This window comes from Oratosquilla oratoria, chromosome 40, assembly GCF_046742065.1.
Source record: "Oratosquilla oratoria isolate Oo_2021 chromosome 40, ASM4674206v1, whole genome shotgun sequence".
Classification (NCBI taxonomy): domain Eukaryota; kingdom Metazoa; phylum Arthropoda; class Malacostraca; order Stomatopoda; family Squillidae; genus Oratosquilla; species Oratosquilla oratoria.
The window spans coordinates 43597919-43621132 of NC_134816.1; the positions used below are offsets into that span (position 1 = coordinate 43597919).

The 23214-nt window shown below is 42.7% G+C and overlaps 1 protein-coding gene across 1 annotated transcript; it reads left to right on the forward strand.

Moving 5' to 3' along the window:
• Nucleotides 1–349: 349 nt before the first annotated feature.
• On the forward strand, nucleotides 350–21732 carry dlp (glypican dally-like). Its single transcript, XM_076177648.1, has 9 exons — nucleotides 350–507; nucleotides 5151–5385; nucleotides 6747–6903; nucleotides 7664–7829; nucleotides 9587–9717; nucleotides 10882–11058; nucleotides 12456–12553; nucleotides 16469–16611; nucleotides 17199–21732. The coding sequence occupies exons 1-9, from the start codon at nucleotides 378–380 to the stop codon at nucleotides 17657–17659; spliced, it is 1698 nt and encodes a 565-aa protein (XP_076033763.1). The 5' UTR covers nucleotides 350–377; the 3' UTR covers nucleotides 17660–21732.
• The last annotated feature ends 1482 nt before the right edge of the window (nucleotides 21733–23214 follow it).

A 23214-nucleotide genomic window follows, 5' to 3' on the forward strand; every position in this document is an offset into this window, starting at 1 on the left:
CGGGTACCCTGGTTTATTTGTGATTTCATTTTATGTACTTCTTATTTGTCTCATTTTGGATTTAATAGCAAATACTTCCTGAGTTTACAAAGACCTATTTGTGTAACGTGTGTGTATTTACCTAGCCGTATTTTAAAGGAAGAGAGCTATGCTCGTAGTGACCCGCTTTTGTATCTTTCCGCATCCAGTTTGTTCTTAAAGTCATGTATAGTTTTAGCACTCACTGTGTGTGCGTGTGTCCTACAATTCTGATCGTGTGTGGATATATATATATATATATAAAACGTAAAGGACTCAACCACATTTTTGGACCATGCAAGTTGTAACCCACCTCCCGTTTTCTTCCAGGAACTCACCTCAAGATCTGCTCGGGGGAGATGACGTGTTGCACTGACGTCATGGAGAGGAAATTGAGCGTCGAGAGTAGACAGTACTTCGACAACCAGATCAAGTCGTTGCTGAGTCCGCTGGCCAACACTCTGGCCAAGAAGAACAGGAAGTTCGACAGTAAGTACCCGAAGTCGGTGGCGGCCATTTTGAAATGCACAAAATGGCGGACGTAGCTGAGAATCACAAGGGAAAAGTTGGGAATATTAGTTATTACAGACGATAATAGTTATAACAAAATAGTCGGGAATAATAGCATAAGAACATAATAAAGGAGACTGCAAGAGACCTTAAGGACTACACTAGACAGTTCCATGTCGCCTTACTACCTGTCATCCCTAACCATAAAGTTTTCCAATCTTCTCTTAAACAACCAATTGTTGTTTCAGCGCTCACTAAACTATTCCAATCGTTAACCAATTAAACCAGTTCTTTCCTATTTCATTTTTAAACCTAAATTGGTCCAATTTCAATCCATTACTGCCAAGTCGGGGGCGGCCATTTTGGAATTTACAAAATGGTGGACGTGTCCTGGGATAATTATTACACACACACACACACACTCAGTGGTGCAGTGGTAGAGTTTCCGGCTGCCACTACGGCGGTCCGGGTTCGAATTCCGCCCAGGGCTGAAATAATTTCAGTATCACTGCGTTGTGAGTTGTTACTCCAACTCGTGGGCGGGGAGTTGGGTGTGTGTGTGCGCGCGTGTAAGGTCACAGCATTACCTATAGATCGGTCATACATGAGATCTGAGCTCTTCCGGGAGGGAAAAAAATCGATCACGAGTCCAACACGTGATCCAAGATCATGGTGAATCACACACGTGAACTTGATCCTGAACGAGATAATATAGCGCCGGATTTTAGGTCTTCATCTTTGTGGCAAGATACATGAATCAATAAAAATGAATTAACAAATATATATATAAACAAACTAGCAAGAGTTGCCATATTGATTTAGCGTGTGTTAAGAAAAAAATGTTACGCCAATATAGCTCTTATGGTTGGTTACTATAAGGTTCATTTTGCCATACCTCATTCAGTACACCACAAAACTGTGTTTAACCTGTAATAAAATAAAATAAAATCACAAAAAAAAGTGTTTAACCTGTAATAAAATTAAATAGAAATAATAAAAATAAAATAAGAAAATACTCGACACAGTGGAACCTCTTCAGGTGGGTCACGACTTCTGTCCCTGAAGTAACTACGTCATTCAATTCCCAAGAGCCTTAATTAGGTGATCCTCGAAATCATTTATGTACTCCTGGAGGAGGAGGAGGAGGAGGAGATCCTCCTCGTACTCTCGAGGGGCTCCTTCGTCGTTTTGTCTCGAGTTAAGGTGGCTAGCATGCTACTTGCTTTTGCTAGTTGATTTTGCTACTTGCAACGACTTCGGTCACAACATTCTAGATTTCCGTAAGAACTTCTCGACACTGTCTAATCATATTTTATTTTAGGTTTAACTAATCTTAGATTCTCACTCTATGATGCAACAGTCATATAACATTTGAAAATAGTCACTGAAGTCATTTCTACTCAAACCAAGTAGCAAAAGCAAGTAGCATGCTAGCGAGAAATGCCTAGTGTACCGTCACCTTTGGGGCAGCGCCCTATATGCTGAGGACTTCTTGTCCTCTTCATTCTCTTCTCCCCCCCCTTCTTCTTTCCCTTCTCCTCTCTTCCCAAGTCTTCCTCCTCTCCTCCTCTTCTATCCTCTTCCTTCCTTTCCTCTCCTCCTCTTCCTTCCTTTCCTCTCCTCTTCTTCCTTCCTTTCCTCTCCTCTTCTTCCTTCCTTTCCTCTTCTTCCTTCCTTCCTTTCTCCTCCTCCTCCTCCTTTTCCTTCCAATCCTCTCCTCCTTTTCCTTCCAATCCTCTCCTCCTTTTCCTTCCAATCCTCTCCTCCTTTTCCTTCCTCTTCTCCTCCTTCCTCCCCTCCTCCTCTTCCTTCCTCCTCTTCCTAACAATTCAAGGTCTGAGGACATTTGGCAATCACTTTGACCTTCAGTGCGACGAAATGCGGGAAGTTTTAATGAGCGATGTTTCGACTCTTCGACTCGGACAAGATGTCACCTCGGACATGACGTCACCTCGGATGTGACGTCACTTCGGACAAGATGTCACCTCGGATGTGACGTCACTTCGGGCAAGATGTCACCTTGGACGTGATGTCACCTCGGACAAGATGTCACCCCGGACGTGACGTCATCTCAGACATGATGTCACCTCGGAGAAGACGTCACCTCGGGCATGACGTCACTTCGGACATTACATCTCGGACGTCACTTCGGACAAGACGTCACCTCGGACAATATGTCACATCAGACGAGACGTCACCTCGGACATGACATCACCTCGGACAATATGTCACCTCTGACATGACGTCACCTCGGACAAGACGTCACCTCGAGGGGGAGGGGTGGTTACCATCTACCGCAATCTGGCCCTTGTCAGACGCGAGCCTTGTAGGCAGAGGTCGACCTCATGGAGGTGGAGGAGGAGGAGGAGGGTCGAGGGTGACTGGGCATCTTGGTCAGCTGATCCTTGAAACCTCAACCTCGTCCTCGTTCTCGTCCTCCTCCTCCTCGGCCTCCTACTCTGGGTCTTCCTTTTCTTCCAGTTATTCCTCCTCTTCCTCTTCCATTTATTCCCCCTTTCCTCCTCCTCCAGTTATTCCTTCCTATTGTTCACCTCTTCTTCCTCTTCCTCCTCCTCCTCCTTCTTCCTCTTCCGTATTCTTTTGTATTCCCTTTAAATCTCTGTTGACCCCCCCACTCCCCTCCCCATTCACTTTCTCCCTTCCCCCCCCTTCCCATCCCCTTTCCTTCTCCCCCTTCCCATCCCCTTTTTCTCCCCCTTCCCATCCCATGTCCCCCCTTCCCTTCTCCCTTTCCTCCTTCCCCTTCCCTTCTCCCTTTCCTCCTTCCCTCTTCCCTTCTCCCCTTCCTCCTTCCCTCTTCCCTTCTCCCCTTCCCTTCTCCCTTTCCTCCTTCCCCCCCTTCTTCCCCCTCCCCCTTCCGTTCTCCCCTTCCCCCTTCCATACGACCCCAAAGTACCTTAATATCCTTATTTAACCCCCCCAGCTCCCTCTCGCCCCCCGACGCCTCCTTCATCTCCCAATACCAGCAACCCCCCTCCCTCCCCCCGGTCCGCCTTTGGAGGAGGAGGATGAGGACGCTCCTCGCTGATTAGATATTGCAGACCTTCAACTTGGCTTGGCACTGCTTGGAGTGCCAACTTTGAAGTACCGTCCACGGAGGAGGAAGAGGAAGAGGAGGAATACGAGGATGAGGAAGAGGTGGAAGGATGAGAAAGAAGAGGAATACGAGGAGGAAGAGAGGGAGGAGACGGAGGCGGAAGAAAAGGTGCAAGAGGTGGAATACGAGGTGGAAGAGCAGGAATTAGAGTTGGAGGAAGAGGTGGAAGGAGGAGTAGGAAGAGGAATACAAGGAGGAAGAGAGGGAGGAGTAAGAGTTGGAGGAAGAGGAGGAAGAGGAGTGAGAGTAGGAGGAGGAGTTACATGGACAAGGAATGAGAAGAAGAGGATGAGGAAGAGGGAGAGGGAGAGAAAGAGGGAAGAGAGAGGAGTGGGAGATTGGAAGGAGGAAGAGGAGGGGGAGACAAAGGAGAAAGAAATTATGAAAAAGAGAGAGAGGAGGCATAGGAGGAAGAGAGGGAGTGAGAAATGTTGGAGTGATTGGAGGAGGGAGAGAGAGAGAGAGAGAGAGAGAGAGAGAGAGAGAGAGAGAGAGGAGTGAAGAGTAGTAGTGGTGAGCGAGAGAGAGGAACAGTGGGAAGAGAAGGAGTGGTTGGAAGAGGAGGAAGAGAGAGAGAGCGGGAGAAGTGGAAGCAGGAGGAGGAGGAGGAGGAGGAGGGGGAGAGTAGGGAGTAGGGAGAGAGGTAGGGAGTAGGGGAGGGGGCATTGTTGAACAGCCTCTTTGAACTTGTGGGTCACGAGAGGGGTGGATGGATTGTATCTCTCGGTCTCTGGGCTGCAGCTCGTTAAGGTCGAATTGGTGTTGGGGGGGGGGAGTGGTCATTACCTTGTCTGAATAAAATCACCTGGCGACAGTCAGAGTAAATATAATCTTCCTCCTCCTCATCTTCCTCTTCCCTCCTCCTCCTCATCTCCTCCTGCTCCTCCTCATCTCCTCCTGTTCCTCATGCTCCTCCTCATCCTCATCTCATCTTCCTCCTCGTGGTCTTCTTCATCTTCCTCCTGGTCTTCCTCATCTTCTCTTCTATATTCACCCTACTCACTTATTGTCACCCTCCCATTTTCTGTTTTCAATTAATCAATTCACATTTTCTTATGTGGTCCTCGCTGGCCAAGCCGGTTAGAGCGTCGCTACTTGCGGCGGAGGTCGAGGTGACGGCAGTTCGAATCCTGCCGCCAGCGAGTTGAACCAAGGACATTGCTCCCTTAATTCCACGCTGCAGAGTCCTCTGTAAGGGGCACCGTTCTAGTCTCCTGATAGGGGGAGCTCGCGACGTTAACCGAATCAAATCATTTAATTTACATATATTTTGATTCGTTTTTAATCTAATATTATTTTGCCTTTATTTTTAAATACTTATACAATTTTATAGATTCATTCGATTTTATACATTTTAGATTTTATATATTCATTTGATCTTATATATTTATTCACTTGATTTCATATACAGTATATTCATTTGATCTTATATATTTATTAATTTGATTTCATATATATTCATTAGTTTTATTCCTTATGTTCATTCCTTCATTCCCACTTGCAGAAACCTTCTTGGACCTCTTGATGCACAGCAAGACGAGTTTCGACGACATGTTCCGACGGACTTACGGCGTCATCTACGAGCAGAACTCGTACGTCTTCACGGACCTCTACGAGAGCCTCGAAGACTACTACACCAACGGCCAAGTCAAACTCCAAGACTCCATGAACGCCTTCTTCAACAAACTCTACCAACGGATGTTCGTCGTCTACAACCAACAGTACCGGTTTGATCCGAGGTGAGAGAGAGAGAGAGAGAGAGAGAGAGAAACAGTGAGAGTAGGAGAGAGGGAGAGAGAGAGGAACAGTGGGAAGAGTAGGAGTGGTTGGAGGAGGAGGAGAGACAGAAACAGTGACAGTAGGAGAGAGAGAGAGAATAGTAGTGGTGAGGGTGAGAGAGAGAGAGAGAGAAACAGTGAGAGTAGGAGAGAGTGAAGAGTATTAGTGGTAAGAGCGAGAGAGGAAAAGAGAGAGGAACAGTGGGAAGAGTAGGAGTTGTTGGAGGAGGAGAGAGAGAGAGAGAGAGAAACAGTGAGAGTAGGAGAGAGAGAGAGAGAGAAACAGTGAGAAGAGGGGGAGGAGGAGAGAGAGAAACAGTGAGAGTAGGAGAGAGAGAGAGAGAGAGAGGTTGCTAACACTTGTATGCTATTTCATTATGGACCCCAAATCCCAGACATTGATAAATACGAAGGAGCAACGAGGCACAAAATTCACACAAATATGAGGAACAAAACGTACGAAAACCGCTTAAGACATACTAAACCAGTTCTCTTAAAAAGAAAATCAAAGGAACATAATGAAAGCCTTAAAGATGTTGAGGGGAATTGATAACAAAACTGAAAATGTGTGTGTGTGTGTGTGTGTGTGTGTGTACGTGTGTGCGTGCGCACTTGCATACATGAATACACATGTCAATGTGTGCACTTGTGTGAATAGACGAATACATAACATTTCTTCATCGTCGACTTCCTTAATGAGGTCGTCCTCAATTAAAGCCCTCGAGTGCCAGGTCAATATTTGAGCTCTTGTCTGGGTTTTGTGAGCAGTTGTAATGAGTCGTGTGACTGAGTCCTCTTTCTCGCTCAATTATCTCGTTATTTCCGGGTCTCTGAGCAACGCAACCCCCCCTCCCCCGCCCGTCTACCCCCAATCTTCGGAAGAACCTCCCATCTTTTCTCTGGGTGAGTTCTAAGACAATTGCTCCCAGGGACAATCCCCCCCCCCTCAAGGACGGTACCTCCCGGCCAGTTGCCCCCGCCCCGGACAATTGCCCCCGGGGACAATTCCCACCCCCGGACAATTACCTCCGGGGACAATTCACCCCACCCCCCCCCCGGGACAACTCCATTGCATATTTGTCCTAGGGTAATCGCCTTCCTAGGAGTATTACTCCCAAGGACAGTACATTGCAGACATTTGTTCCCAGGGGACAACTCCCCCTGGACAAATTATCCCTGGGGGACCAACCCCCCAACCCCCCTGACAATTGCCACTGTGGACATCCCCCCCTGCTCATGGTTTCCAAATGTCCCCCTTCCCTCGCCCTCGATTCTTTAGGTCTTCATGGAGCTAACACATTCCTCCTCCCCCTTCCTTGCAGACACTTGACCTGCATCTCGAGGTACATGGAGGAACTCCAGCCCTTCGGCGATGTCCCCCGCAAGCTGACCACCCAGATCAAGAGGAGCTTCGTGGCGCTCAGGACCTTCGTACAGGGACTCGCCACCGGCAGGGACGTCGTCAGGAAGGTTCTGCAGGTATGGTGCTGGAAGGTGCTCTCTCAACTTCCCCACTACTCGCACCAATTACAGGAATATCTCTCTATATGACCAAGTGCTATAAAGTAGATAAAACAAATGGTGGGTGTATGTCAAAGCCCCAGAAGGCAAAAAAATAAATTGTGGAGGGTGTTGACAGGGTCCATGAACACAAGACTCCCCCCTATTTACATGTAAAACCCTTAACCTCGATATACAACTCGGTTGTATAGTGAGGTATTCCTGTACTTCTTCCTTTCACCCCTTCTTTGCCTCCACCGCTCCCTTTATTCCCTCTCATCTCTCCTCCAACTTTTCCCCACTTCTCTTCTCTTCACTTTCCTTCTCTTTTTTCCTCTCCCTTTTCTTTTGCTCCCCTTCTTTCTTCACTTACCGTACCTTTTCCTTACCTTCCCAGAGCTTTGTTACCTACAAGGTAATTGTGCTAGTGTTGCATGATGTCACGCATGTTCACTTAGCAAACGTCTTTGACCTTTCAAATATCAACCAAACGTCTTGACCCTTGTCTTGTACCACCGCTTTGTATAATTGCCACGTATATAGTTTCGTTAGCGATCTTGAATTATATTTGTTAGATTTTGGTGGTGTCGCTTCTTGTATGTCCGCCACGTATAAAGTTTTGTCAGTGATCTTGAATTATATTTGTGATAATATTTGTTAGATTTTGGTGGTGTCGCTTCTTGTATGTCCGCTTTGGTCTTGTGCATTCTCTTACCCTGTGTTAATACCCTTCCTTCAGGTTAATCCAAGCGTGACCTGCGTACACGAGCTCATGCGGATGAACCATTGCGCCACCTGTTCGGGGCTGGAGGGCGTCAGGGCCTGCCGTGACTACTGCGTGGACGTCCATGCCCATTGCCTCGTCCACTATGCCCACCTCAACTCATTCTGGAACGACTTTGTTGGTGCGTCTTCCTCGCCGTGTCTATTTCGACTCAAACGTCTTTTTGTATTTCAGTGTTTTTTTGTTTTTTTACATTATTTGTACAACCCAAAGGTAAAGGAAATGAGGGTGGTGGATGGGAGAGGGTGTGTGCCTTTGACTCGGCTACCCCCCCTTATAAGGGGGGAAAACCCCTTGGTATATAGATAGACTTGTACCTTCTGTCCTGTTGTTCCTATCTGTTTCCTTATTTCTCGTCAAGTCTTAGTACATACATATACCAAGGGCTTTTTTCCCCCTTACAAGGGAGGTAGCCAAAGTCAAAAGGCATAATTCCACTCCCATTCCATCCCCACATACTCCACTCCCATTCACCACCCCTCCCTCCCTCTATTCTTGGCTCCTCTTTGATGACAGGTCATCCCTGCATCTCACCCACTGCCCTGTGTCAGAAGCAGTGCAGTAAGACACAGTACATCAACAGCATACAATCTCCTCATACAAAAAAAAAAGAGAAGATAGGGAGAAATCCCTTCAGGCTGTGTAACAAAATTATTCACACATACTCCCTAAAAGAAAAAAAAAACATCCCCACCCATACATCACAGCATCAACCATACACAACCATTCTCCACTCACCTCTATCTTCTCCCATCTTTGCTCAACAGACTTCCACCCCTTTCCCCAACACCCTTTTACCCCATCCATCCATAATTATCAATAATGATAATAATAGATGCTGCCTCAAGAGTTGTGGATCGGAAACTCACAGGTCTACAATGGCTAACAATGAGCCTCAGGTTTGGAGATGGAGTGCCAGCCCCTTGGGGCTGCACCTACTGATGGAGGTGAGGAGGTTGTTCTATTTTTTTTTTTTTTTTTTTTTGGGGGGGGGGGGTTCATCTTGCAGGACCTTCATGAGTAGGTACTTACCATTGATCCCTATGGAAAAAAAATCTTAGACATCCAACTGAATTGTTCTACTTTCTAGTATCACGATTATTTATAGACCTACCTCCTTTCAGTAAACTTATCAACAAGTGTCACTAGTATTCTTGGACCTCGAGATGTCTAAGATTTTTTTTTAACTGGCTAAACATAGACTGGCAATCTAATTCTAGAACACGACTGAAGGCTTGAAGAGAACCGTCCCGTTTTTATTGTCTTTGTATCCAAAATTCTGGATTTCTTTTATCTTTTCTCCTTTTATCTCCCCCACACAGAACATTGTTAGCCTTCTATCCTTACTCAGTGTCATTTTCTTAATTTCTTTTTCTCAATTTTTGTTTCTCCGTTTTGAGCGAGGTAGGGGGTTACTTACAGCGAAGTTCTAGGGCAGCGTTTCTCAACCAGGGTTCTGCGGAACCCTAAGGTTCCGCAAAAGGTTATTGTAGTAATGTAATATAGACATCATCTTATCTAATCTATTGTTACGATGAAAACAAAATTGAAAAGATATGGTATATGTTTGTTTTTTTTGTGTGTGTGTGTGTGTGCAGGGGATCCTTGAGACATGCAATTTATTTTAAAGGTTATGCAAAGGTAAAAAGGTTGAGAAGCGCTGGTCTAGGGGATGACGATTTGAACCCTGCCACCGGCAAGTTGAATGAAGGGCATGGTTCATTAAATTCCAAGCTACAAAGCCCTCTGTGAGGGGCACCAGTCTAGCCTCCCAATAGGGGGGGAGTTTGTGACATTATACCATGGAAAAGAAAATAGGGGGAATAAAATGTAGAATTTTTAACACGACTTCACAACTTTTTCTTTTTCATTCAACAGAGGCCATGGTTGATGTGGGTGATCGTTTGGAAGGGCCGTTCAACATCGAGAATGTTGTGGAGCCCATTAGCATCAAGGTGTCCGATGCCGTCATGAACTTCCAGGAGGCGGGCAGAGAGATTTCCAACAAGGTAATGTAATACAATTGCAAGAAGCATTATATATGCTAATTACTTGGGAGTGTTGGGGTATCTGTATTCATAGTAATGCTAAACCCAGTTCAAAATTTGTTATGAAATGGTCTCTAAGCCTACAGAATGTCTGGTAAGAATATGAAGTAAATTAGCAAATGAAGTGATGTACATGTTAGTTAAAAAAAAATATATATATATATATATAAAAGAATAAACAAGTGAATAACACAGTTGCTGTGAAAGGTAGAGAGGTAGAGCAAGAGAGAGAATAAGAAGGGAGAGGACTGAGCAGCAAGATTTAATTGCAACTTCAAATGGCAAAAAGATAACAAACCTGGACTAAACAGAAATGACACCATGAATGACATACTGTGAGGACCTAAGACATTGATGCAGTGATGACCATAATCAGAACAAAAACCAGAAAATGCTATATAAAACCCTGGTTGCGTCTTTCATCTTCTCGGGGTCCGCCAGACACCTGGGCCTTGGGGTACTGCCCCACCCTCTTGTCGGGCCTAGAGAGGAGATATGTCCCTATACACTGTCAGTCATGACTGCACAGTCATCGAGATTGTGCAAACAGTGTTGGGACACACACTGTCAGTAAGATTGAGCAATCATAACTTACCTCTTGGAGTTTGTGGAGTGAAGATGAGTAAAGCGGCTGCATGCATGCATAGCCATTCTTGGCTACAAAGGAAAGACTGAGCTGTTGGCACAATCATCGCCACTAACTATCACTCATGATGGTGTAACTACTATGCTTGAGCTTACAAAATCTAACCGTGTTGGAAATTCCTCAATCATCTGCGCAAACACTCAATCACACCCACTCACACAGGATATGCTTGTGCAATCATGAATATTGTGCAATCATGACTGACAGTGTGTAGGGGCCTTAAGAATGAATACAATCATGTGGTCAAAGAACAGTCGCTGGAACTGAAGGAATTATGAAATGGGAGGACTGTCAAGAAAGAATGAAACTAAGAAATGGTAAATAGGTTGTTGATTGATTTATGAAATTTTTGGCTTGAAGGCCAAGCGCCAGAGCCGGTAGGCCATTCAGCGCATAAGATAAATAGGTTGTGGGGGAAAGCGGGGAGGGAAAGATCCTTTATGTTCGAGGAAAATTACTAAATAACATTTAATTTTCAGCTCTTCCAAAAGTGCGGAGTGCCAAAGTTAGGTCGAGGAAAGCGGCAGTCTGGATACGGCAAAGAACTGGAGTTTGAATCGTACAACTTCAACAGCGACAAGAGAGACTGGAAGGACGACGGCAAGGGTGCAGCATCCATGTCCATTAGTAGGCTGGTGCGAGACATCAAGTCCAAGGTATACACAGTTTTTATCGAGTTGCAAATTTTGCACTCGTGTACTCCTGTAATTTGATGTCAGTAATTCACCCAGGATGATGGGCGAAATGCAGGGATGACCTGTCATCCAGGAGGAGCCATGAGGAGAAGGAGGGAGGGAGGGGTGGTGAATGGGGGTGGAATTATACCAGTTAACTTTGGTTACCTCCCTTGTAAGGGACCTTAGTGTATGTAACTAGTGTTTTTATCCGTGGGACAATAGTGCACTGAAAAAATGAATTTATTGACAGCAGGGCCCCGACATGGGTAAGTGCCACCCCGGGGGAGTCAAAAAGTGAAGTCCCCCAGTCCCCCCCCCCACACACACACCATCACTACCTTCCACATTTGATGGTCACTAGCACGAATCACATGTAACATTCATCCACAAAACAACGTTTATACACACATCATTTATACACACAACTCATGATAAATAAATCATGCATTAAAAGTACATTTGGGGGAATTTGCTTTACCCTTTTTTCACCAAAAGTGCCCCCCCCACACACACACAAAAAAAAAAAGTGCTGCCCTGGGTTATTGTCCCCCCACCCCTCCCCTTGTCGGGGTCCTGATTGACAGTAAAAGAGGTTAAAGGAGATGTTTAAGGAGAGAAATAGAAAGGAAATTAGAAGTTAAAAGTGACTGATATTCCAGGTAGAGCTTAATCTCCAAATGTAAGATAATGCAACATGACTGGTTTTAGCAGTGTCACCAAAATCCCAAGATTACTGCATGATATTTATGCAATCACTATTTTAAGGACTTTAGAGACATCCCTGTGGACCAGAGTCACACAGCATTTTAAAGATTGAAGAGTAATCTACATAAAAAAAAAAAATTGTATGAAATGATAATTATTAATAATAATGCAGAGCACTTAATTTCTACAACCCTCCAATCAGCTACCATTCCTAAATCTCACATTTACCCTCTCTATGACTGCCCTTCTTTGGCAAGATTGTTTACGAGGATGGATGTATCTGCTATTTACAACTAAATACTTCTTAAAACATTTTTTCATCTTAACATTAACCATTTTTACTTTACTCAGGAGAGAGAGGGAGATTTTGTTAATCTATTGGTGTATTTGATTTTATGTTAAATTGTCATTCACACTTGTAAAATTTTCAGATAATTTTTTTTCCATAACTATCAGGGTCTTTGGTGAGATTTCCACAAGGATAGAAGCATCTGATATTTCTAACTAAACACTCCTTTCTTATAATATCTTTTGATCTCCTAAACATTAAAAATTCTTACTTCACTCAGGAGAGAGACTGATTTTGTGTGTAGATATTTTTATGCATCTATTGATGTATTTAATTTGTTTTTAATGTAAAAAAAATGATCATTCACACTTTTAACTTTCAGATAAAAAATTCCCGCAACTTCTGGTCAGGGTTGCCTGAAGATATCTGTGGAAGCAAAGGGGAGAATCAGAACTGTTGGAATGGTTCTGAACTTGGAAAGTAAGTTGGAAAAAAATAAATAATAGATAAATGTTATTCAAAAATATACATTAGATAGAGAGGCATGTATGAGGGTCAGGACTGAAAAGAGTACAGGTCTAAGCTCCCAAACTCGGCAACCTCTGGACCAGCACCGAGTCGAGTAACAGAATTTTCCGACTTTAAGAAAATGGGTGTTTTTTTGATGTTTCAGAACCATAATAGCAATATAACAGGGACGGAGGGGGGGGGGTCGCTGAATTTATGAAGCGGCCTTGCTGTGGATGTGCTGTGTCTTGCGACACTGCTTCTGACCTAGGGCAGTGGACAGGATGCAGGGATGACCCGTCATCCAAGAGGTGCCAAGATAAGAGGGAGGGAGGAGGGAGGAGGGTGGAGGGGAGTGGAATATATTGAAAATGGAATGGGTGTTAGTGGTTTCTATGCCTTTTTCTTTTTGGCTACCCCCCCATGTAGGGGGAAAAGCCTTTGGTATATGTATGTATGTACAAAGGTACTGTAGATACATGAAATAACTGGACTTCACACCACAGTACCGTCATAACAAACCACCATATCTAAACTGGTAGTGGGAAACGATCATGGCAGTGCTAAGCAGCCATACCGAGAAATATGATGCCATGTTACGGGTGTTTTGCTGCATTTTAGAAGGCACATAATTAAAACAGCATTTTAGGCGTTGCTGGGTCTTCGATTGCAGAATTTGGGAGCTTCGTCCTGTAAATGGTTTAAGATGAATATGGGGCAACATCAGGGTTGCATGATGTCACCATGGTTGTTTAAAGCTGTCAGAAAGGGTGGATCAAATAGCACTGCGGTGGCTTAGGCTAATAGAAAGACTGAGCAAAGAAAGATGAGTAAAAGGATTGTGGACATCAGAAGTGGTAGAGTGAGGAAGAGGAAGACCAAGAATTTGTTGGGTGGATGGAATTGAAGGGGAGGTTTGGATGCATGGGGTTGTCCATCAAGTTGAGAATAGAGCATAAAAAGGTAAAAATGAATAGAGACTAGATGGATAAGATTATTTACGAGACAGACGAAGACATTTCTTTGGGCTTTTGAGTGGATAGAATGTGTGGTGGATAGGAGTGGAATGGGTCCAAACTTTTCCTTGCTAGCTCCTTCATAAAGTGGAAGAGGCCCTTGGTATATAGGTAGATAGACTCGTCATTTCCCTTTCAGTTCACATCAAACATATTTTCACTGCTATAGTTCCTACGTGTCACCCAGTATCTCAAGTACTCAATTCCCTTGCTAAAACAATATCAACATAGAATCAGTCTGGCAGCACACTCCCAACTGCCCTAAATGCACCCATCACACACAAAACATAGATAAGAGGGAGGGTGGAGGGGAGTGGAATATATAGGAAATGGAATGGGTGGAAATGGTTTCTATGCCTTTTTCTTTTTGGCTACCCCCCAGTGTAAGGGGGAAAAAGCCTTTGGTATATGTATGTATGTACCTTTTATGCCTAGGAGGTCTCTTAAACCAACACTTACCAGCCACCATTTGTGCAGACATTTGGGCCCAGAACATAAACCAACTCTGGGAATTGTTGGTATTTTATGTCCTGGGCTAATTCCCAAATTGGATTTATGTGCAGAGCCCAAATGTCAGCACAAGTGGTGGTTGGCAAGTTTTAACCTAGTTGTAATATACGGGAGGGGAGCTATGCTCGTGGTGACCCATCTTTGTATCTCTCCGCATCAAGTTTTATCTTAAAATCTCGTATAGTGCTTGCACATACTGTTTTGTTGTCTAATTTGTTCCATGTTTTAATCACTCTGTGTGGGAAACTGTTCCTTTTCAATTTTTTTCTATGACTATCTTTTTTCAGTTTTTTCCGTGTCCTCTCGTTTTACTGTTGTCCCACACTAACAGGTCATTCCTGTCTAAAACTTCCCTTCCTTTCATTATTCTGTAGATAGTCAGCAAATCTCCTCTTTCTCTTCTTTTTTCCAGAGTTGGTAGGTTCAGTTTGGATAGTCTTTGCTCACATGTTAGTTCGGCGAGAGTCGGTGCTAGTTTGGTTGTCGCTCTTTGTAATCTTTCTAGTTTCTTAATATTCTTTTCGGTACTGGGTGTCCAATGTGATGCTGCGTATTCAAGTTTTGATCTTATTAGTGTAGTTAGTATTTTCTTTATCATTTCTTCATCCATGTAAGTAAATGCCACTTTGATTGACCTCAATAAATTGTAGGTTTCTCCAAATATTTGATTTATATGCTTATCATGTTTCATGTCCTTTCCAATCATCACTCCAAGATCTTTTTCAGAGTTTGCTTTTTTATTTTTTCTATCTCCAATTCTGTAATCTTTTGATATTCTGTTTTTACTCTTTCCAAATTCTATTATACTGCATTTCTTTATATTAAATTTCACTTACCACTTTTGAGTCCAATTCCATATCGTGTCCAGATCTTGTTGCAATGAGTTGCAGTCCTCCAAAAAAATTTATATAGCATTCCACGCCTTCATTCATGTCATTAATGTATACGGCGAACATGATCGGGGCCAGTACCGATCCTTGCGGGACACCACTTTTTACTTCTTCCCAGTTGGAGAAATTTTCTCTAATTACAACTCTCATTTTCCTCCCAATCAGGAAGTCTTTCATCCATTCTAATAATTTTCCTCTGATGCCACCCTTTGATTCTATCTTGTTTATTAATTTCCTATGAGGTACCTTATCGAATGCCTTTTTGCAGTGTTGGATTAAGAGACCAAAGTGTACTATATTGCCCTACACTCACCCTTATCATACAGCAATACAGAATCTTTTCACCAAATTAGTTATGAGCTGAATTGGTGGCCATGGTCAGTTTCCAGAGGGCCATAGATTTCCTGCAGAGAATCAGGGCAACTGATTGATTGATACATACATACATATACCAAGGCTTTTTCCCCCTTACAAGGCAGGTAGCCAAAAAGGAAAAGGCATAAAATCATTCCCACCCATTCCATCCCTGAATACACTCCACACCCCTCCATCCTCCCTCTTATCTTAGCACCTCCTGGATGACGGGTCATCCCTGCACCTTGTCCACTGCCCTGGGTCAGAAGCAGTGTCGCAAGACACAGCACATCCACAGTAAGGCCGCTTCATTAAATCAGCGACCCCTCCCTCTCCGTCCTCCCATGCATAAAAGGAGAAGACGGGGAGAAATTCCTTCGAGCTGCGTCAAATTTTACTCACACATACTACCTCACCCCCCATCCCCCTGCCCATTCCACCTCATGCATCACAACATCATCCATATACAACCATTCTCCATTCACCCCTGTCTTCTGTCCTCTCCCGTCCTTCCTCAACAGACATTCCCCTCTTCCCCAAAGCCCCCTTCACCCCATCCATCCACCTCATCCTAGGAAGTCCCCTCATGTTCACTCCCTCCACATCTGCCTTCCATACCTCTTTTACTAGTCTTTCTTCACTCATTCTTTCCATGTGTCCAAACCATCCTAATACTCTTTCATCAACCCTATCTCCCAACTCCCTTTCCACCCCCGTTCTTCTCCTTACCTCCTCATTTCTCACTTTATCTAGCCTAGTAACCCCCATCATACTTCTCAGACACCTCATCTCAAACACATTCAAACTCCTTCTCTCTTCCTCTCTTATGTTTCATGTTTCTGCCCCATACAGTGCTGTTGGCACTATCACTCCTTCATACAGTCTCCTCTTAGCATCCATTCCCAAATGTCTATTCCTCATTACACTTTTTAGTCCACCAAGGCATTTACTCGCTTCTCTCAATCTACAGTACATTCTACCTCCACCTTCACTCCACCTTTTCCTGCCACATTTGCACCCAAGTATCTAAAACTATAGTTTATGTAAAGAGCATGGCCAGATTTAGTAAAGGAATTGTTGAACAATTTCTAGAGTTTTAGTTTACCTTTGCTTTACAGATACACAGGGAAAATTAGTCATTTGAGTGAAAATATAACTCAGCATAGTTCCAAAATGGACGAACAGACGTATCGGTTGAAGCTCATCACCCGTAAATTGAAAGAAGCTTATAATGGAGGAGATGTTGACTGGATAGATGAAGGTAAGGAATTTATACTTAAGTTTCTTTTTGAGATAAAACACAAATTAGTTAAAAAGAAAAATGATAATGGAAACCTATTTAAGTGTATGTTGAATTCATGATTTTGTTAAATCTGTAATTTCTTTATACAAAACTGTCAAAGAAATTTAGATGACTTGACATAATTCACCTTTCCACATAGGAACTGAATTGTCCATCTAGAGTTTATGATTTTATCTGGTGTAAGCTATCTTTTCTGCTTGAGGGAGGTGAATGCGAGAATGCTAGTTGGCGAGTGAGAGTGGAGGACAGTGGAGGGTGAGGTAGTCATTAACAGATCTTGTGCTTGTGATGGAGTCTGAAGCTAGACCGAAGCAGTTGGTGGAGGAATTTGGGAGGATGTGTGAAAGACCGTTACGAATGGTCATATTGATAAGTGGAGGAGTTTGGGAGGATGTGTGAGAGACCGTTACAACTGGTCATATTGAGAAGAAGTTCGTATACGTGATGTTGCTAGTTACGTGAAGGCCACAGGTCTTCCGAAAGAGAGACCAGGGGGGCAACATATGGATCGATTTATGTACATGACGTAATTTTTTGTTTAACAGAGTCCTGGTTGATTACTGAGCCTGCCGAGCCAGAGGTAGAAAGCAGCGGCGACGGAAGTAGCGGAGACGACATGGTGCAACCCTCATCTGACACATATCCAGTTGACGATGAAGATGCTTATGTTGGTGGATCTGGAGACGGTCACAACTACTTTTACGACAGCTACGACGACAACTTTGAAGGATCTGGCTTTGGATGGGAAGGGAAACACGGTAGTGGTGTTAGTAGTCCCGACACTGATACTGGACGGTACAAACCTGATGTCCCCGAGTCGCCCTACGAGACGCACGTCCCGAAACATTACGAACCTCCCCAACAGCCACCTTCTCAAGGTCAGCCTGGAGGAGATAACACGGCAGGACAACCAGGTGCAGCAAAATCGGAACCAATGTCCCTCTCACGTGCCATTGCAATCTACGTCATCCCAGCTTTCATTATGTTTGTTGGCTCGTTAGGTTAAGTTACGACTAGGATTTCCTCATGACTAGAGTGTGAAAGGAATCGTAAATGAATCATGAAATATGTTGCAGCAAAAAAAAAAAATAACAGTTGATAATGTAAAGTGAAAATAGAAAAAGCAGTAAACATGTAGCTAAGCAGTTCAAAAATTTTTAGACACCTATGCAGTTGCCATCGGGTACCTGATGGCGGCTCATACGGAAGTCCGCATGTTCTGCTTGTGTGTGAATGGGCTTCATCCGTGCTGAAGCTTTACACACCTAGTGTTCAATGTGTAAACGTCTTCTACCCAAACAAATGCATCATTGGCTTTTATAGATGAGAAGGGTTTATGGATAACTTGAAGAAGTTGTCCAGAAGTCACCATGGAAAAGTTGATTGGAAAGTGCTTCTGAAAGTTCACAAAGATGTATTTGAGTCAAGTAAGAGCAAAGGCAAGCTTACGTACATTTTAGATCATTTGTGGAACTTTCATGTAATCGAAACATCGTTTTTTGAAAAATTGGACATGGGAAAAGTCTGCTCAAATGTAAAATATATACAGTTTTCATCCTGGCATTTATTGATCATCTGTACAAAGTGAACCATATCAGGAACAACACTTTGCATCTATTTATTTTGATTTTGATTATTTACAAGTCTTTCTCAGGGCTTTGCAATAACTGTTGCTTAAGCATCTTGTGAAAATCAAATGAAAAGAGAACTTTGCAAGAAGAACTTGATATTCGAGTAAGCATTTGCAGAAAATAGATGAAAAATAAGGAAAGCATTGCAGAGTGGTTGCATGCACTAAGATCTACCCATGCATGATGGAAAAAGGCAACCAATTTCGAATCACAAGGGAATTGTTGCATCCCTTCACACAAAGTGCATAATATTGGGTAACGAGCCAAGATGGATATCGAATTTAGCATTGACGTATCAGGTTCACAGGATGGAGGAAATTGACGTGTTATCTTTTCTTCTACGTACTTATGTGCCATTTACCATAATACTTTTCCATATGAGAGAATGGAAGAATTTTTGAAAACTGGGAAATTAAATCAAGGGTGAAGAGAAATGTTTAGTTTTAGCAAATGTGTGCATCCTTTGTTTATCAGTCTTGGTAGCTGATAGGAAATAGTCGTCATCTAAGAGAGATTTTATACTGTTGATAAAATGCACCATGGTACTAGAAAGGATATTGTCTCTTTCAATCTTGCTGTAATTTATTAAAGGGCACTTCCAGTGATACTTTGCCAAAAGCCAGGGTAATTGTACTGCAAGAATAGATCAAATGGAAGGTAGCTAATGCGAGCTGCCGGATAACTATTCTTCAGTTCAAGCGATCCAGATAATCAAAGGGCGATAGTGTCATCATGTGGAGTGTATCCTTCATGTAACTGTACAGTAGGCTGTTCTCACCCCTATGAATATTTCCCTGTATTGCTTCTTAATAATTCCAATTAAGTAGATCCACTTCATTACAAAAATGTGTATTTTGTAATGTGACATCAGTGAATGGGAAGGCTTGTATGGGCCATGAGAATATATGGTCTTGCACAGCCACCAGTCTTAAGAGTCTTTGCAGGAGGTAAAGAAGGTGATTATACAGATCATGCATACGTCTGCCCATGTGTGTAGTAAGTGGTGGATGTGTGTGTTTTTGCCAGTGATATGTGAAGAATGATTGACTGTGTAAATGTTCAAATTGTATTGGTCTGTATGTTGGGATGCGAGTTCATTTGCGGTCTTAGGCATCTGCTGCGACTTCATCTGCATTTGTCGTGAGAAATATTTTGAGGATTCCTTGTAAATTTGAGTTTCTGTGATAAATTTAGTGTTGCATCAAAAAAAGGAAAATGTGGTCTGGGGCAATCAAAATCATATACCGTCCTTCATTGGTTTTTAGAACAGGTTAAGCAGTTTCATCTCAGGACCACCACTTTTGCAACTAGAAGGGTAAATAAACGAAAGAAAAAAAAGAGCCATTATCTGTTTTAGATTATAAGTGCTTGTATGAGAGTGAATGCCTTGTGTCTTATGGCTGGCGATTCTGTACATTGTTTAGAATGTAGAACAAGGTTTCACATATTTCACATCATGAGTGTATTCATTATCTGCATACTCATAACAAATATCATGGCTTTGATATTGTGTCAAATATTTATGCATTAATCTTTGTGCTGTGTCACTACTATTGTCTTCATAAGTATTATGTTCCATGTCATTCTTTTGTCCTCTCGTTGTTGTCGAGCGTTGAGCCCTTGTTTCATCATTGTATCGTCAAGCATCCATCCCTCGTTTCACTGCAGTGTTGAAAGATTTGAGTTATGAGAGTGTCTAAATTTATGTGGCATCTCTTGTCGACTCGATGCTGCAACACCTCTCTTCACCTATTGGACTGCTAAATTAACCCGAATGAATGGCATTTGTTGAGAGAAGAGAGTTACTCGACCACTGGTAATTTGACCTGATCTCAGTAAAGTTGTGTATGATGGTTTTATTCAGTAATTTTTCCAATTATTTCTCTTTATGAATTTATTAGTTTTCATTATTACTTTTATCATTATTATTATTCTTTTGTGTGAACAAATTGTCACCACCCTCCCCCCCCACCCAAAAAAATAAATAAATAAAAAATAAAAAAAGAATCCTGTCTTAATGTCTTCAGTAGATTCTTCCATTTGACTATCTCAAGGTGCATATTAACTCTATACTCCTTCATGTAAAAGTTTCTGTTGTGGTGAGACAAATCAAATTGTTTAAGCAAGGCAAATGCATTTTAGAACTAGTCCTTGCCAATACAACATGGAAGTCCCTCTCTCTGTGGCACATTTTAATGTATGTTGTGTAGTTGTGTAAACTGAAAATCATGCAATTTGTCAACTGTAGTCCGATACAGAAGGGATGGAATCTTAGTATACAAGATTCCTCTTTATCTCACTTGGTGTATTGCTTTCTGATCCTTCAGAAGTTATATGATAGACTGCACAAGCATACTCGTCAATAAATATACGTGATTGTACTACGTAAAGCATATAATGGAGCATCCAGATAGAGACCCCAGCTTTCTCACTATTAAGTACATGTGCACACACTCAAATGGATATATATTCATAGATGCACGTGCAACAACACCCAGATCTATTGGCTACATGGGGTTGGTTCATGCTCTTGTTGAGGTTGTGTGTTGGTATGGGAGACAGACAATCGTTAGGCTTGAGAAGTCAAGTAGGCAATAAGTTTGGTTAGTTTTGAATTCATTGTAGAGTGGAGAGCCCAAAGCCAATAGATTTTAATTGTGTAATGAATTATTTCCTCAAAATATATGACTGCTTCAATTTTGTTATTTAATTGGCTGTGCATTTGTTTCACATATTTTATCATCATTTGTCACAGCTTGTATTCTGGAATATTTGAACTGCTTTCTTTATAACTCAGAAATAGCACTGATCTACACAGAAATTCTAAAAATGAAATGGTAATTTCTTGTATTGGAATTAGATGCTCGAGGTAAATTTTTTTCATGATTTTGTAATTTAGGAGTTTATATTGAACTGCACATGCGAGACGGCTTTCTCTGATACTGAAACTCCATTTGTCAGCCCAACTCTACTGGAGACTTTTTTTCGTATTTTTCCTGTGCTTGTGTATAGTGTTCCATAGTGAAGGTGGTCAAGCAGTAAGCTGTAACGATGTGGCAGAATGGGAGTCTCCGCTTCCATTCCAAGAACGTTTATATGCTTGATGAAGATATTCATATAGTAAGACACTATGAATCCAACAAGAGCCAAATGTTTAAAGGAGTTTTACAAGTTTTAGAAAATTGATACTGGGGATGTAGTCTTCGGTGTGCTTTGATTAAGTGTTGAACGAAGTTTGAAACGTGTGAAGTTAAGATTCACGAGTGATTGAAAAGAGAAGGTACCATAAGTTCCCCTTCTGAACAGCATTGAACTTAACTTTCATTTTTCCAGTTTTCTTCCTGATCGACAGGCTCCGACACTGCATTCAAACTTCACAGAGAGGATAAATGTAAAGATATTTTGTTATTTTATTGTACATAATACATACCGTGAAACAGTAGACAAACGTGTTTTTGTATTCCTATCGAAACTGAAGGACCAGTGATGCATACCCATTTGGGTGATCTCATGAAATGTACAGTAGAGCTTCCCATTTTCAAAACTCAACAAACCCTCACCCCCATCAGAAGGTGCAGCCCCAGGGGGCTGACATTCGCTTCCCAGACTGGGCCCAGGATCTCTCTCTCTCTCAACTTCAAAAGTATTTTTTACACCTCTTCAAACAAGGAGAGTGGATAAAATGTTACTGGTTGTGTATGGATTATGCTGTGATAAATGGAGTAGTGTGGGTAGGGGATGGGGGATGCTTAAGGAGTACATGGACAATATTTTAATGCAGCCTGAAGGGATTTCTCCCTGTCCTCTTCTGCATGAGGGGAGAGAGAGGGAGGGTTGCTGATTAAATGAAGCAACCTTGTTGTGAATGTGCTGTGTCTTGCTGCATTACTTCTGACCCAGGGCAGTGAATGAGATGCAGGGATGACCTGTTATCCAGGAGGAGCCAAGATAAGAGGGAAGGAGGGGTGGTGAATGGGAGTGGAATATGTAGGGATGAAGTGGATAAGAGTGGAGTATGTGGGGATGAAGTGGAATATGTGGGGGGAAAAAGCCTTTGGTATATGTATGTATGTATGTATGTATGACTTTGGCTACCTCCCTGGTAAGGGGGGAAAAGCCCTTGGTATATGCATGTACTACCGAAACTGGATTTCAATGCTGCAAGACCTATCTTCACTTATTGGACATCTAAACAAATCTGAATTAATGACATTTGAAGAGAGAAGGGTAACTTGGCAGCTCTGGTAAGTTGATCTGTGTATTGCTACATTTTAATTCAGTGCCCTGCATACTCTAATAAGCACAGGGCAAACTTTTAAAGAAATTTTAGGGGAGGAAGCTCATGTGAAGAATGTTATAAAGTTTTTAAAAGACATCATTCCCTGTGGTGGGGGAAAAGAATACTGCCACCAAGAATTTCCACTTGGATTGTAAGAGGTGAGAAGAAAGGGACATGGAGTGGGACTAGGCATCCTTCTCCTTGTAGCCCCACAGGGGACATTCATAAACAAAAAAGTAAAGGCATAAGAGGGTCTGGGAGTTTTCCGACCAGCACCCTAAGGTAAAAGGGAAGAGATAGGTAGTATGTTTGTGAGAAGAAAGATGGATGTGTTGGCTTTGAGTGAAACTAAGTTGAAAGGGAAGGGTGAGTGTAAGTGGGAGGTTATCAGGAGTGAAGAGAGGGCGAGGGAGGGAAGGGGTGGCTATTCTAGTAAGTGAAGAGATAGGTAAACTTGTAGTGGAGTGGAAGGTTTCCTCAAGGATAATGTGGATGAAGGTGAAACTGGGAAAGGAGATGTGGGTCTTTGTAAGTACATATGGGCCTGGCAGTGAGAAGAGTGTAGAAGAAAGGGAGGCCTTTTGGATAGATTTAAATGAGTGCATAGAGGATTTAGGGAGAAATGTCAATGTAATAGTACTGGGAGACCTT